This window comes from Anser cygnoides, chromosome Z (genome assembly GCF_040182565.1).
Source record: "Anser cygnoides isolate HZ-2024a breed goose chromosome Z, Taihu_goose_T2T_genome, whole genome shotgun sequence".
In the NCBI taxonomy this organism is placed as follows: Eukaryota; Metazoa; Chordata; class Aves; order Anseriformes; family Anatidae; genus Anser; species Anser cygnoides.
Window position 1 is genome coordinate 69,269,454 of NC_089912.1, and position 12,567 is coordinate 69,282,020.

Here is a 12,567-nt window from a genome sequence, read left to right on the forward strand (position 1 = left end):
TGCACAAAAAGGTATTTATTACTGGCATTTTACAGCCTGTAGTTTAAAACACAGAACAAACAGGCAGACTATTCTTGTTGAGGAAAGGCACATTTTGAGGTGGTGTAACGTTTTCCATACGTAACTGAGTGTGCTCCAGAGAACCTTTAGAACTTTGCATAGAAGGTCCCTGGTATCCATTAAGCCAGTCATCACAGTTCATATTTTCTTATTTTTAGTACTTTTTACCAATATGTATTTACTAATGTAAATGTAGTATAATTTTAAGTAATGCTAAACATAAACACGTCACCTGATCTTTGCACCCTTTGATAAGTTCAGCACCTGCTAGCCTATCTATGCTTTTCCACAGAATTACTCCCTTTTGTCAGCTATTCATCAACAACTGAGGAAATTAATGCCCCATCTCCTCAGTAGACAATGGAGCTCAATGAAACAAAACCAAAAGCAGCCCCCCCTCAGCCCGTCCTCACAAGAGAGGTGCTCCAGCCCCCTGATCGTCCTTGTGGCCCCCAGGACTCACTCCAACAGCTCCATGTCCTTCTTGTGCTGGGGCCCCAGAGCTGAACACAGGACTCCAGGTGGGGCCTCATGAGAACAAAGAGATGGTGAATCACCTGGCTCAACCTTCTATCCTTACTGCTCTTGATGCAGTCCAGGACAGGGCTGGCTTTCTGGGCTGCAATGCACATTGCCAGCTCGTGCCGAGCTTTTCTTCAACCAACCCCCCCAGGTCCTTCTCCTCAGAGCTGCCCTCAATCCATTCTCCACCCAGCCTGTATTGGTGCTTGGGATTGCCCCAGCCCAGGTGCAGGACCTTGCACTTGGCCTTGTTGAACCTCATGAGGTTTGCACAGCCCCACCTCTCAAGCCTGCGCAGGTCCCTCTGGATGGCATCCCTGCCCTCCAGCTTGTCAGCCACACCACACAGCTTGGTGTCATCGGCGAACTTGCTGAGGATGTACACCGTAAACCAGACAAGAGCTAAACTTTTACTTTGTGACTTTTTCTGAGACTTTTTCTTTTTTTCTGAAATTTCTATTTCAGTGTAATAATAATGCATTTTATTTTGCAGTAAGGATGATGTTGCACTTCAGGAAGAATGCTATGTATGTACAGTAGTAAGATCAAACTCACATTTTAAGCAATTTTTATTTTCTTATACCTTCCAGAATCTTCTGTAAAGCTTACACATTATTGTAATAAACAAGTTTGCCTTTAAACAGTCCCTAAATATTTACTAGAATTCCTTAGTTCCAAATTAAATACTCATAATTAATGTATTTTAAATCAAGCATTTTGTTGACACACATAATATTGTAATCAAACTGTCTTCTTTCCATTGTCTAATTGTCTGCAAACTGAGTATCAAGCAACTACAGAATAACAGAATTTAGTGTAAACACTGTATTATGGCAATTCGTGTTGAGCGAGGTGCAGATTCACCGCTTCACTTTTTGAAATAAAAAAAAGCATTTTTAAAAAAACAATTGAATACAAGAGTCCAGCAGAAAAACAAATAAATCACTTCAAGAGGATAACTGATGTTTTTCAGAAGTGGCACACACTACTAGGTTATAATACTTAGCATCTATATAGTACTTCATGTTTTTAAAGTGCTATACAAATGCTATCTAGATGAAACGTAGCCAGAATTCAAATCCAGAGTGAATGGTGATCAGATGAATGGCATGATGACACCAAAGTGTAACATAGTTACTACAGAGAGACTAAGTGTTTCACAAATTAGTTAGCTATACATGAATGATAATGACCACACAGTTTTCAAGGGGAATGTATAAATATGAAATTATTACCATTTATGGAATAGGTTTCTGTGACCACAATGAATTGACACAGGAGCTGTAACTGGCTCCACAGGCTTCAAACGCCTAACTTGGAATTAACAGGGAACATAAGGAAACCATATCAGTGACGAACACAGCTCATTTCAACTGCTAATACGAAAAAATTCAGACCTATCATCCTTATACATCAATGTGAATTCCGTGTTTTATAGACATTAATTCTCTAGTGCCTGTCAAATACATAATAAATGAACATAGATGAGGTAAAGATGCTGTTATTGCCACATACAGCCAATACGGCAAAGGAGGAGTTTTTCCAAACGGGCAGATCCAGAGGCCATGGCGAATCCCATCACGAACATGATGAGAAGTCCAGGATATGAACAACATCCAAGGAAGAAAGCACCATGAGTCTTTAAGCCTGAAAAGGTGCATAATAAACTTTAATGTCAGAGCCACAACAGGAATCACAGTAGAACAGTGGAGAAGTGGTCTCTGGGGAAGATTGAGAGCAGCCTGCAGAAAAGAAAAATATAATTGGCAATGGCTAGAAACCATGACAAGCAAAAAAAGGCTTCATGGATGATTATAGGTGTATTGCCAACGGGCTAAGAGGAAGCTCAAAGAAAAACATACCATTCCTTTCCACCATGGCTATTCAAAGCCAGCAATACGAACAGCCAGATGTGTCAGGGCTGTGTACTGTCCTGTCAGTACCAGGGCTGAGGGTGCTGGGACAGGTTTTTCTCTATTTTATGATATGAATCACGCATCCTACTGAGCCGTACTAGCAGCAGGAGAGGAAGGGAGAGGGATAAGGTACGCTGTTTGTCATCTAGTCACACGGCAAACAGGAACCTGCACAGTATGCTGCACCGATTATATATATTTAATTTCACAACAATGAAAAGGACACCAACCATATGATATGCTTGGAACATTTAATGTGCCTTATTGGCATTTACTCTCAAAAATTATACTTTAGTTAATATCTGTGAAGTTGTATTGTTCTCTATTAAATACTGTCATGCCAGAAATTTCCAATTCAGCAAAAAATACCAAAGTTACATATATTTCACTTGCCTAAGCTTTGCTCCATTAGCTTCCCACATGCTTGTTTGTGACACTCTTACAAGGTAGTGACTCTCACAAGGTAGTGACTAAGCTTAGTCCTGTTTAGGTGACAGGACTAAAGAGCTCACAAATAAAAACAACAATAACAAAAAATCTCAACAACTTTTAAAGGTATAGACCCAACTCCTTTAAGTTGCTGCAATGGGTACATTTTCAGCAAATCTATTTCTGTTTCATACAAGCAGATTGTTCAGGGATCAGAGTAGAAAATCTTGTGATGGTGAAACTGTTTATCACCTACCTTACAATTAGATTTGTGTTACTGTCAGCAAGAAGCTAAAATATATATATTTTTGTAATTGCAGTACTGTCATCAGGCTTCCAAAATGCTGTTGCCCAATTTCTGAGAGGACAGTCTGTTTTCTCTTTTACATTCTGTAACTAGATCAACATTTACATCCTTAGGTTGCCAAGCCCAAGAGAGGGAGATGCAGTTCTGTTTGGCAATATAAGCTATTATATTCTTTCTCCTACCAGTCAAATTACTCGCCCTTTAGAAATCATGATAAGATCTTAAAAAAAAAAAAAAAGTATATTCCTTTCCTGCCTTACAACATCCACCCACCCCACGAAAAGTACATCCTTAGTTTTGAGGCTGAGTCTACATCTGTAAATTCACTGTCTGTGAAAACCTTATTCTCCAATTCCAGAAATGCTCCTGTGCAGCCCAGGTTAGGTCAGCAGTGGCACATTTAACAGCTCTGTTATGTATGTTTGCTGGTACAATCTTGTTTGCCATCAGTAGCATTCTCTACACTTTCACGAACTGGTAAATCTTAAGTAGCAAGCTAGCAATTTCCACTTTTTTGTTCTGCAACATGAGTGTTTGGACCACAGGCCTGGGGGGGCTCTTGTCATTGAAGTCACGCCTGTACCACCTTCAACCCATCACACCACTCTAGTTTATCAGCAAAGCTGAACGCAATGGCAGGCTGCAGTAACTTCCTCATTTAGAGCTAGTCAGTGAGACTGAGCACTGGTTCTTAGACTTTATACGTTTGCGTGCAACTATATAAACTATCTGGAATACACAGAGGTACAAATTCTAACCAGAAAATTCTTTGTAGACTTCATATTTATTGCCAAAAATAATGTGGGCAAAAGGTTAGATCACATGCTGCTCGGTACACAAGTATTTGTCAGAGTAAACGTGAGTACCGCAGGTGACTATTTACCCTGAATACTCCAGAAAAAATAATGATGAAATTGTGAAAAGCAGCCCACTAGCCAAATAGTCCAAGCAACGAGCAGTGTCAGCAGGAACAAGAGGAGGAGTCTGTAGGTAGCAACCTGCAGTAGATGGCAATACTGCCTTGTGCTGCACTGAAGAGATACTTCAATAAAGTAGCCTATCATCAGATTTAATAGTTGTGATTAAGAGCATGATAATTAATTGTGTATAGCAATGTAAAAAGTACTGCTGTTATAAATTAGTAACAGTGGAGTGGTTAGTTAATTAGATTTCTTAATTTATTAGTTTCTCAGTAATGTGTTGCATAAGCAACAAACGCTGTAGTCTCGTAAAACAGTTACTCTCAGTCCTGCAATCTGGTAAGCGAGAATGAGACTGGGACTAACAAATAAGCAGTAAAAGGTAGTAAGTAATAAATCATACAGGCAACAGTCTGAAATTACGACATGAAGCCAAAAGTCGCATCATATTAAGCTGAGGAAAGAAAAATCACACATTAAAATCAGGTCTAGCTAGCCAGGCAACAACACAGCAGAAAAGTTTATGGGTATTAGGTTAGATCACAAACTAAAAAGACTGCTGGCACTGCAAGAAGACAAAACACACAGCAGGATTTTTATGTTGTTTTAAAAAAGACAAAATTCTTGTATGCATTTGTTAGCAAAAAAAGAACTAAACTAAGAACTTAGCTCAAATTTAGGGTATTTTTGCTAAAATACTGTATGTGGTTTGAGACAGGGCCCTTCAAAGACAATTTAAGCAAAAGGCAATCCAGAGGAGACCAGAAAAATAGCAGGACGTTTAGAAATCACAAATCCAGGCTCTTCAGCCTTTACTCATAGAGTTACTTAGTTAAGCGACTTATTGTAAAGCATAATGTCTATTCAAGTTGCAAAAGTAACACTGTTACAGATCTACATCCCTGATTTAGAAACCTACACAGGACACAGTTTACAGCTAAGTATCTTTTATTAACCCGATTAACATATGGAGGAGAGTGGAGTTAGGTAGGCAAGGGACTTTGACAGGGCCTTTGGGCATCTTGCCTTCTCCTTATTTCAGGTATGTATGTGTGGCTACTCAAGGGCTACTCTTCTGTATGCTGCGCTTGTATTCCTAATTTGTCAAAAAATAAAAAAATAAAAAAAATGGAGAGAGCACAGCAACCAGACATCTTTTCCAGACAGGCATTAACGAAATCTAACTGTCAACATTGTTAATTTAGGCTCAATACTAGAAAAAAATATATATAACTGCTTGGAAACTGAAAAAACACAGGAAGAAATTGACTGATATAATTCTAATAATTAACTTTGTTTGGGAGACAAGGGGCAGGCTACACAAACATTCTCCATCATGGAAAGTGTAAGCGTATTTAACCTTGCCTCACTGGAGGCAGTAAGGAGGCAGGTCACCTCCCAGTTCTACCATACAATGCCCAATTTTCTGAACTAGCACTGATGAAGAGCGCCATCTAGTCGTCATTATTAAGAAAAAATACCCGTGGTAAGTACCAGAAAAAGTAGCAAGAACACTTTAATATTTTTTATAACTTTTTAGTCATTCATTACTCGTGCTTACTGATTTCAAAATAAGGAATAAATGTGAGAATAATTAGGTTTACATGTTGTACTAAGGTGTCAATATTACATGACTCATTAAACAAACTTTACTTTTCTTTATCTAGTTTTCTAATTTTATGGCATTACCACATGCAAAAAGTACGTAAGAGGGGAGAACCAGGGGGTACCTAGGGAAGAACCACCCCAGGCACCAGTACATGCTGGGGACCAACGGTGCAGAAAGCAGCTTTGCAGAGAAGGCCGCGGGTGTCCTTTTGGAAGCGAGCTGAACAGCAGCCAGCAGCGTGCCCATGCCGCAGAGAAGGCCCTGGGTGTCGTGGGCTGCACTGAGGAGCGCGGCCAGCAGGCGGAGGGAGGCGATTCTCCCCCTCTCCTCAGCACTGGTAAGGCCATCTCCGGAATACTGTGCCCAGTTCTGGGCCCCACAGCATACGTCAGAGGTGGACCTGTGGAAAACTGCATCCGATGAAGGGCCACTATGATAACTAAGCGGCTGAAGGAGCTACCGTTGGAGGAAAGGCTGAGAGAGCTGAGACTGTTCTGCCTGGAGAAGAAATGGCTGAAGGGGGCAGATCTCACTCATCAAGGTCTAAAAATATCTGAAAGAAGGGTGCAGAGAGGACAGAGCCAGCCTCTATCAGTGGGCTCAGCACCACGACAACAAAAACAGAGGCAACAGGCACAAAGTGGAGCACAGGAGGTTCCCTCTGAACGTCAGGAAGCACCTCTGTGCTGTGCGGGTGACGGACCCTGGGCACAGGTTGCCCAGAGAAGTTGTGGAGTCTCCTTCCTTGGAAGATCTTAAAAATTCACCTGGACGTGGACCTGGGCACCCCTGCCTGAGCAGGGGTCAGACCGGGTGGCCTCCAGAGGCTCCTTCCAACCTCAGCCATCCTGTGATGCTGTGAAAACATCCTCTTTGTCAAAGAGGAATAAAACTGATCATATTAGAAGGTCCATCAAACTTACCAATAGGAAAACATCTTTTATTTACAATAAATACCAATACTGTACACAAATAAAAAAAACTGTTTTCCCACTGGAAGTCTGATTTTTACATCTCAACTATAAACAATAATGTTCCTTACATATATATCTCTCTTACATATTTTTTAAAAAAAGGTAAAACATTTTGGATTGTTGTTCTTTAAATAAGGGATTGCAAAGAACAGCAATTTCCTCCCCACCTCTCCTTCCTCTCCTGCCTCTGTGTCCTAAGAATTATGTCCTCTGTCATCCATGCGAGCAGTTTAACGCTACTCTGAGCAAGCAGGAGGAGAAGAAAGGAGACAAGACAGACCACTGAACCACTTCTGCTCTGGTTGAATAAATAAAAGTTTCCCCTTCTGTACAAAGTAGCACGTATGCATACACATGCTAGCAACACCGTAGCAATTCCTGGTTACAAGCAGAGTGGCATAGCTCTAGGGGTGGGGTCCATGAGCTGGTACAGCCAGAGCTTGTGGACAGACCAAGTGTTTCAGAGAGCATACAGAACAGACTTGTTTCAGGAAAAGCTGAGAACAGGTGGTTGGAGCACACAAGGATATATGTACGTGTGTCAACAGGGGAGTGGGAACAGGACACACCGAAAACACGGGAGAACCCCTGAGAAAGAGTGCCACAAGCTGGTAAACTCATTCTGCTGATAAACTGTGTCCTAACAGGCAGTTCTGCAAATGGAGGACGATCACATACATTCCTTAGCAGGAGCCAATTCACTTTTTTCCTTTTATTAACAAGTTTGACACTTGCTTGATTTTCTTTTACAACCAACTATATTTAAGGACAATCTCAGATTGGTTTTTTAAAGGTGAACAGGCTATACACATATTGCTGGTTTGTGGGAGAAATGTTTATAGCATTGACTAAAAGCAAACCTCCTACTGCTCAGTATGACTGGTTGAATGAAACAAAACATCAGCTGGATGATCTGTTTTCCAGATTTCTACTCCTTACTGTGAAGAGAAATGGAATAATCCACTTGCGTGGCAGCACTTAAATGCTAATTTGGATAGCCAAACAACCATATTTGGATAACCGCAGGATACCATGGAAAGAAGCTTTCAGAACTCTTTTTTTCAGAGCCTTGTAAGGGGTAGAACTTAACAGGGGATGTGGTATTTCTTCATTTTAAAATCATAACAATTGTATAAAAATATGAATTCTCATATATCTTTTTAAAATGCATCTAATTAAAGTATCATTTAATTTTTTGTTGTTGTTTAGGATATGGTAGCTGAACAACAAAAATTAACTGCCACCGATCTATTCACTTACCTTTAATGACAGGGAGCCAGCAAGGAAGAAGTGGTCCACGTCGATGACAGAGGCAAGGAAGCCAGCCAGGGTGACTTCTGTGAAGTCGCTTTTCTTCCTGAGTCCGATCACTATCGCCCAGGACCACATTCCTAGTATACCGTGCACTGCATTATCAGAGAAGGCTCGGAGCCAGTCGTTTTGCTGAATGAAGGAAAACTGCAGAAGCCTGTCTGCAACAAAGCAGAATATTCCCAAACCTAGACTAGAGATAACTGAAGCTGTGCTGAAAGTTTGGAGGAGAGCATGGGCCTTTTCAGTCTCAGACGCCATGGCAAAGACCACGTCACAGCACACAAAATGTCATCAGGATATACACTGTGCATTGTCCCACGTGTCTTCAGTTCTGCAAACGTCAGAAACAACAAAGTATTGAAGCAAAAAATCATTACCATAAAGCATTTGTCATCACAGCTACAAATAAGCATAAGAAAACAATGTATTTAATATTCCTACAGAAGCTTTGATTTTAGTCGAGTTCATTTAGGTGACAACTCTGAATTAAAATGCTTGTCCCGTTCCAATCAGCACACACACCTTTGTAACACAGAAAGCTCTAACTCCACTTTTTGAAATGCAGTTTCACAAAACAACTTGAGTTGTGTCTATGATAAGACACTGAATATATTTCAAGATCCCTCCTGGCCTTAAATTCATGATATTCATCAAATTAAATCCGTTCCACTATAAAAAAAGGAAGAAAAAAATCAGTTTTAAGGATTCCTCGGACTGATGCTCAAAAAGTCTCAAATCCTTATATGCCAGAACAGTTAAAAAAAAAATAATATTTAATCTATAATTCTATTTTCAATATTTTTCATAGTTTGTAAATATATTTATTATTGCCATGGTACCACTCTCTGAGCTACTCCTTTTTTATTCCAGGGTAAATAAGATTCGCAATTAAAATAAGCATTAATAACACGAGAAACACTGTAATATCCTCACCTTTGACGATAAACACAAAGACAACACCCTTCAATCAAGCAGAGGTAACCAAAACCAACTTCTTACAGAGTGAAACTATGTATGTTCTTCCTACACCTCCATAGCACTCCAGCAGCAAACTCTACCGTTACTTCCAGGACTCCTCTACTATTTGTCACATTACCTTCAGAACAGCTCTTTCTGCAGAACTTATAAAAGAACTAATCCCAGTCATTTTACTTTTCAAAAGTTGACCACTGTAATTTGAAAATAAAGGCATTGCTATAAGTATTAATAATCACTTAAAAAGTCCTTAAACAATATTTATGCTTATGTACTTGTTATGAAACCCTCTTACACAAGATTATTTCTGGGAATAATTACCCTGACCTTAAAAAAACTGGTTGACACCTCAAAAGAAATTTCAAATAGAATCCGAGGTCCAAAAGGCCCTCCTCACCAAAGAAGCAACTACAAGATACCTAGGTTATAAAGAGAGAATACTCATAGTAATAACGCTAAAAAAAAAAAAACGAAACAAATATCCACATATAATCGATGTATCCCCTAGTTTTATGTTGTTAAACAGGCACTGAAAAGCAGACTTTAAAGCACAGTATTAATTCTAACTCCAACTATTATGATGTTATGTACTTCTGTGAAGCCCCATCCCTGGAAGTGCTCAGGGCCAGGCTGGATGATGCTTTGAGCAACCTGGTGTGGTGGGAGGTGTCCCTGCCCATGGCAGGGGGTTGGAACTGGGTGATCTTTAAGGTCCCTTCCAACCCAAACCGCTCTGTAGTTCTGTGACAGAGCACAGTTTCAAAGCCTGCATCCTAAGACACTGCTATTTCTTTGCAATACACTAAATCTTGATAATTCCTTTCCTAGTAGTTATACCAGGTAAATTTTTATTCTAAATATGCTTTTTCAGAATGTATCAGATCTTCTTTTGAAATGAACGCTTCTAACAACATCGACAGACGGTATTTTAGGATTTTAATCATTATTAATCATAAACCCCAGAAAATATAAAATGTTTTTTTTCTGGCTTATTTACATGCCTATTTATTGTAGAATTATCCACAAGACATGACTACTGGTGTTAATCTTTATAGAAAAAGAATCACTGAAGCATTTATTTGGAAAAGGTTAAAAAAAGAAAAGAAAGCATGAATAATACATAGTCTTTGCATACACATGAAAAGAAGTGGGTCAAGTTTAGAGCCTGTTAACCATGACTGTGCCTCTTCTGAATAAATATACAAAGTATTTCCTGAAACACTGGAACTGTCATTTTTTGAGGAGTGATATACTGCATATTTTATAATATAAACTATATAATATAATATAAACTATTTTTCAAGGAATAAATCACAATATCCTCAAAAAAAAAATGCTTCTTTTACATAGCCACCATGACAGATTCGATTTTATTTAAAATTATCATAAAATCTGTGTTAGAATACAATCTGGTGAGAACTGATGTAGTAACATATCCTTAAAAAACACATTGATATTCAGAGCCAAACTCACCATGGGACTAGGAGAATACATTTTTTCCCATTGCAGTTGCTTTATTCCAGTAGAAAATGTGGTCTATGCCTTAGAGTTGAGCGTCTCCGCTTGCTGAATCCAGTCCAGTCCAGTGCAGGGAAGATGAAACGCAGTTTCTTCTGTCCCTAAATAAATCAAAGAAATCAATAAATTAAATAAAGTCTATGCGTGATCAGTCCAGCTAACATACTGAAGATTTAGGGTGGGTCTACATAAAACACATGCACATGACAGTTGATATAGTACCGCTGTTTAGAGCTGTCATTGCTCATGACATTTTTATATGGGATAAAGCATTCGGTATAATCTCTGTCTATACTCCACAAATTAAGATTTAAAGATATATTAATTTCTTTTATGTAAATTTGAAAAAATAATTTCAACAAATGCATAGTTGTCTTTGTAAATTACTGACGCAAGAAGATACTCATATTAAAGCTGCAAATATGCATTTGGGGAAGCACCTGACACTAAGATGTCTTCAGTCTCCTGGTGTAAGAGCAAAATAAAAATCCAATGGCTAAAAGTAGCACTTAGAAATATTATTGCTCTCCAAAATTTTTGCTACAATTTAGCAAAATACACGAATACAAATACGAATTGAATGTCTAAAATTCTATTGTCTGTTTTATACAAGAAGTCAAAAGATCACATTCATCCCTTAGAATTCCATAATCTCCTCAAGAATATTATTTAAAAGTGGATATTAATCTATATGAAAAACTTCATAAAATATTATTATCCTTTAAGACACATGCTCCAACTGTTAATGCGTTACCTCCTGGAAAAGCAGGTATGAGTGCAAAATGATCTGTGAAGTACTAATAATACAAATATTTTGGGTCTGATAATTATAATGCATTATGGGGCTCAGAGGGTTGAAGGAGGTCAAAGAGGAAAGCAGACAAAAGCTCGCAAGACATCTGCAGAATTCTACCACGATACTGAGGAACGAACTGAATTAAAACCACAAAGAAACAAAGGAGGAAACAAACAAACAAACAAACTAGCGAGCAAGCAAGCAAGCAAACACAAAATGAGGAATCTGCACTTTTTAATTAAATTGTTTCTTTCAGGGACCATAAGTCAAAGTGTTCGAAGAGAGCCCTCCCAAGCTACCAAAATGCAGCCCTACTCCTTCAGCAGCACTTTGGAACTGAGATGAATTTGAGGGGAAAGAAAGAGTTGAAAGGAATATCCTAAAAGTATGCAGCATCTGGAAACAAACTGCAGTGCTAGCCAGCGGAGGAAATACCATTTGTCATCCTACATCAAAAAAAAAAAAAAAAAAGTAAGGTTTATTTATTACCCTAATTACTACTACACCATTTGGATCATAAACAGCTAATCCAATTTAGGACTAAAATACAGCCCTTCTGTGTAACTGAACTGGGGAATGAAGGAAAGACGAGCATGCGGCAGGCAGACATGTAAAATTAGGGGGATCAGCCACAATTTCTGCCTGGAGGTGGGGGTACTCTTTGTTTCAAGGCAGAGCAGAGAGCAGCCAAGGCTCCCCCGCAGACCTCTCCTCGGTCACGAAGGAACACAAACGTAGTCACCTTTATGGCCAAAAAAAAAAAAAAAAAAAAAAAAACAACGCAATTAGCAGCGTTTACGGAAGCTAACGTGGGAGAGCCGGGCGGCACCCTGCTCCCTTTTCCGACGGTTACACCTGACGAGACGCCCGCAGCGCTCCCCGCCAGCCACCACGCGGGAACTCCACGCCGGCCGCCGTCACCGCAGCTGCCTCCGGGAACACCCCTCCGAAATGCCGACACCTGCCTGCGGGGCCCCTCGGCCCACCGGGACCCCCGAGCCCGCCTCGGGGCGGCGAGGCGCAGCCCGAGCCTCCCGCCGTCCCCGGCGCCCACCTGAGGAGCGGCCGCCGCCGGCAGCCCCCGGCGCCCCGTCCCGCCTCCGCCCCATGAAGAGAAGCGGAGGCGGGCGCCCTGCCGCCGCCGGGCCCGCGGGCATGCGCAGGCGCGGAGCAGGCTGGGAGCGCGGCTGAGGGAGGTGCCCGGCCTTCTCTTCCTCGGCCTTCTCC

General features: G+C 40.4%; 1 protein-coding gene across 5 annotated transcripts; it reads right to left on the bottom strand.

Moving 5' to 3' along the window:
• Nucleotides 1–1,133: 1,133 nt before the first annotated feature.
• TMEM267 (transmembrane protein 267) lies at nucleotides 1,134–12,388 on the bottom strand. Of its 5 annotated transcripts, XM_048048426.2 has the most exons (5): nucleotides 12,140–12,388; nucleotides 10,500–10,645; nucleotides 8,574–9,220; nucleotides 7,998–8,382; nucleotides 1,134–2,324 (listed from the first exon to the last, which is right to left on the bottom strand). In XM_048048426.2, the coding sequence occupies exons 4-5, from the start codon at nucleotides 8,307–8,309 to the stop codon at nucleotides 1,989–1,991; spliced, it is 648 nt and encodes a 215-aa protein (XP_047904383.1). In that variant the 5' UTR covers nucleotides 8,310–8,382; nucleotides 8,574–9,220; nucleotides 10,500–10,645; nucleotides 12,140–12,388; the 3' UTR covers nucleotides 1,134–1,988. The 5 variants fall into 5 exon arrangements, with proteins under 5 accessions (XP_047904383.1, XP_047904380.1, XP_047904381.1 ...); XM_048048423.2 differs by lacking the exon at nucleotides 8,574–9,220 and having other exon boundaries at nucleotides 12,196–12,387; XM_048048424.2 differs by lacking the exon at nucleotides 8,574–9,220 and having other exon boundaries at nucleotides 12,150–12,387.
• Nucleotides 12,389–12,567: the final 179 nt, after the last annotated feature.

Bases quoted from the DNA above. Each gene is read 5' to 3' on its own strand.
- TMEM267 (XM_048048426.2), bottom strand. From the start codon at position 8,309: ATGGCGTCTGAGACTGAAAAGGCCCATGCTCTCCTCCAAACTTTCAGC. The intron at 2,325-7,997 runs GTAAGTGAATAG...TCTTTTCTGCAG, and splicing joins CTGGCTCCCTGTCATTAAAG to GCTGCTCTCAATCTTCCCCA.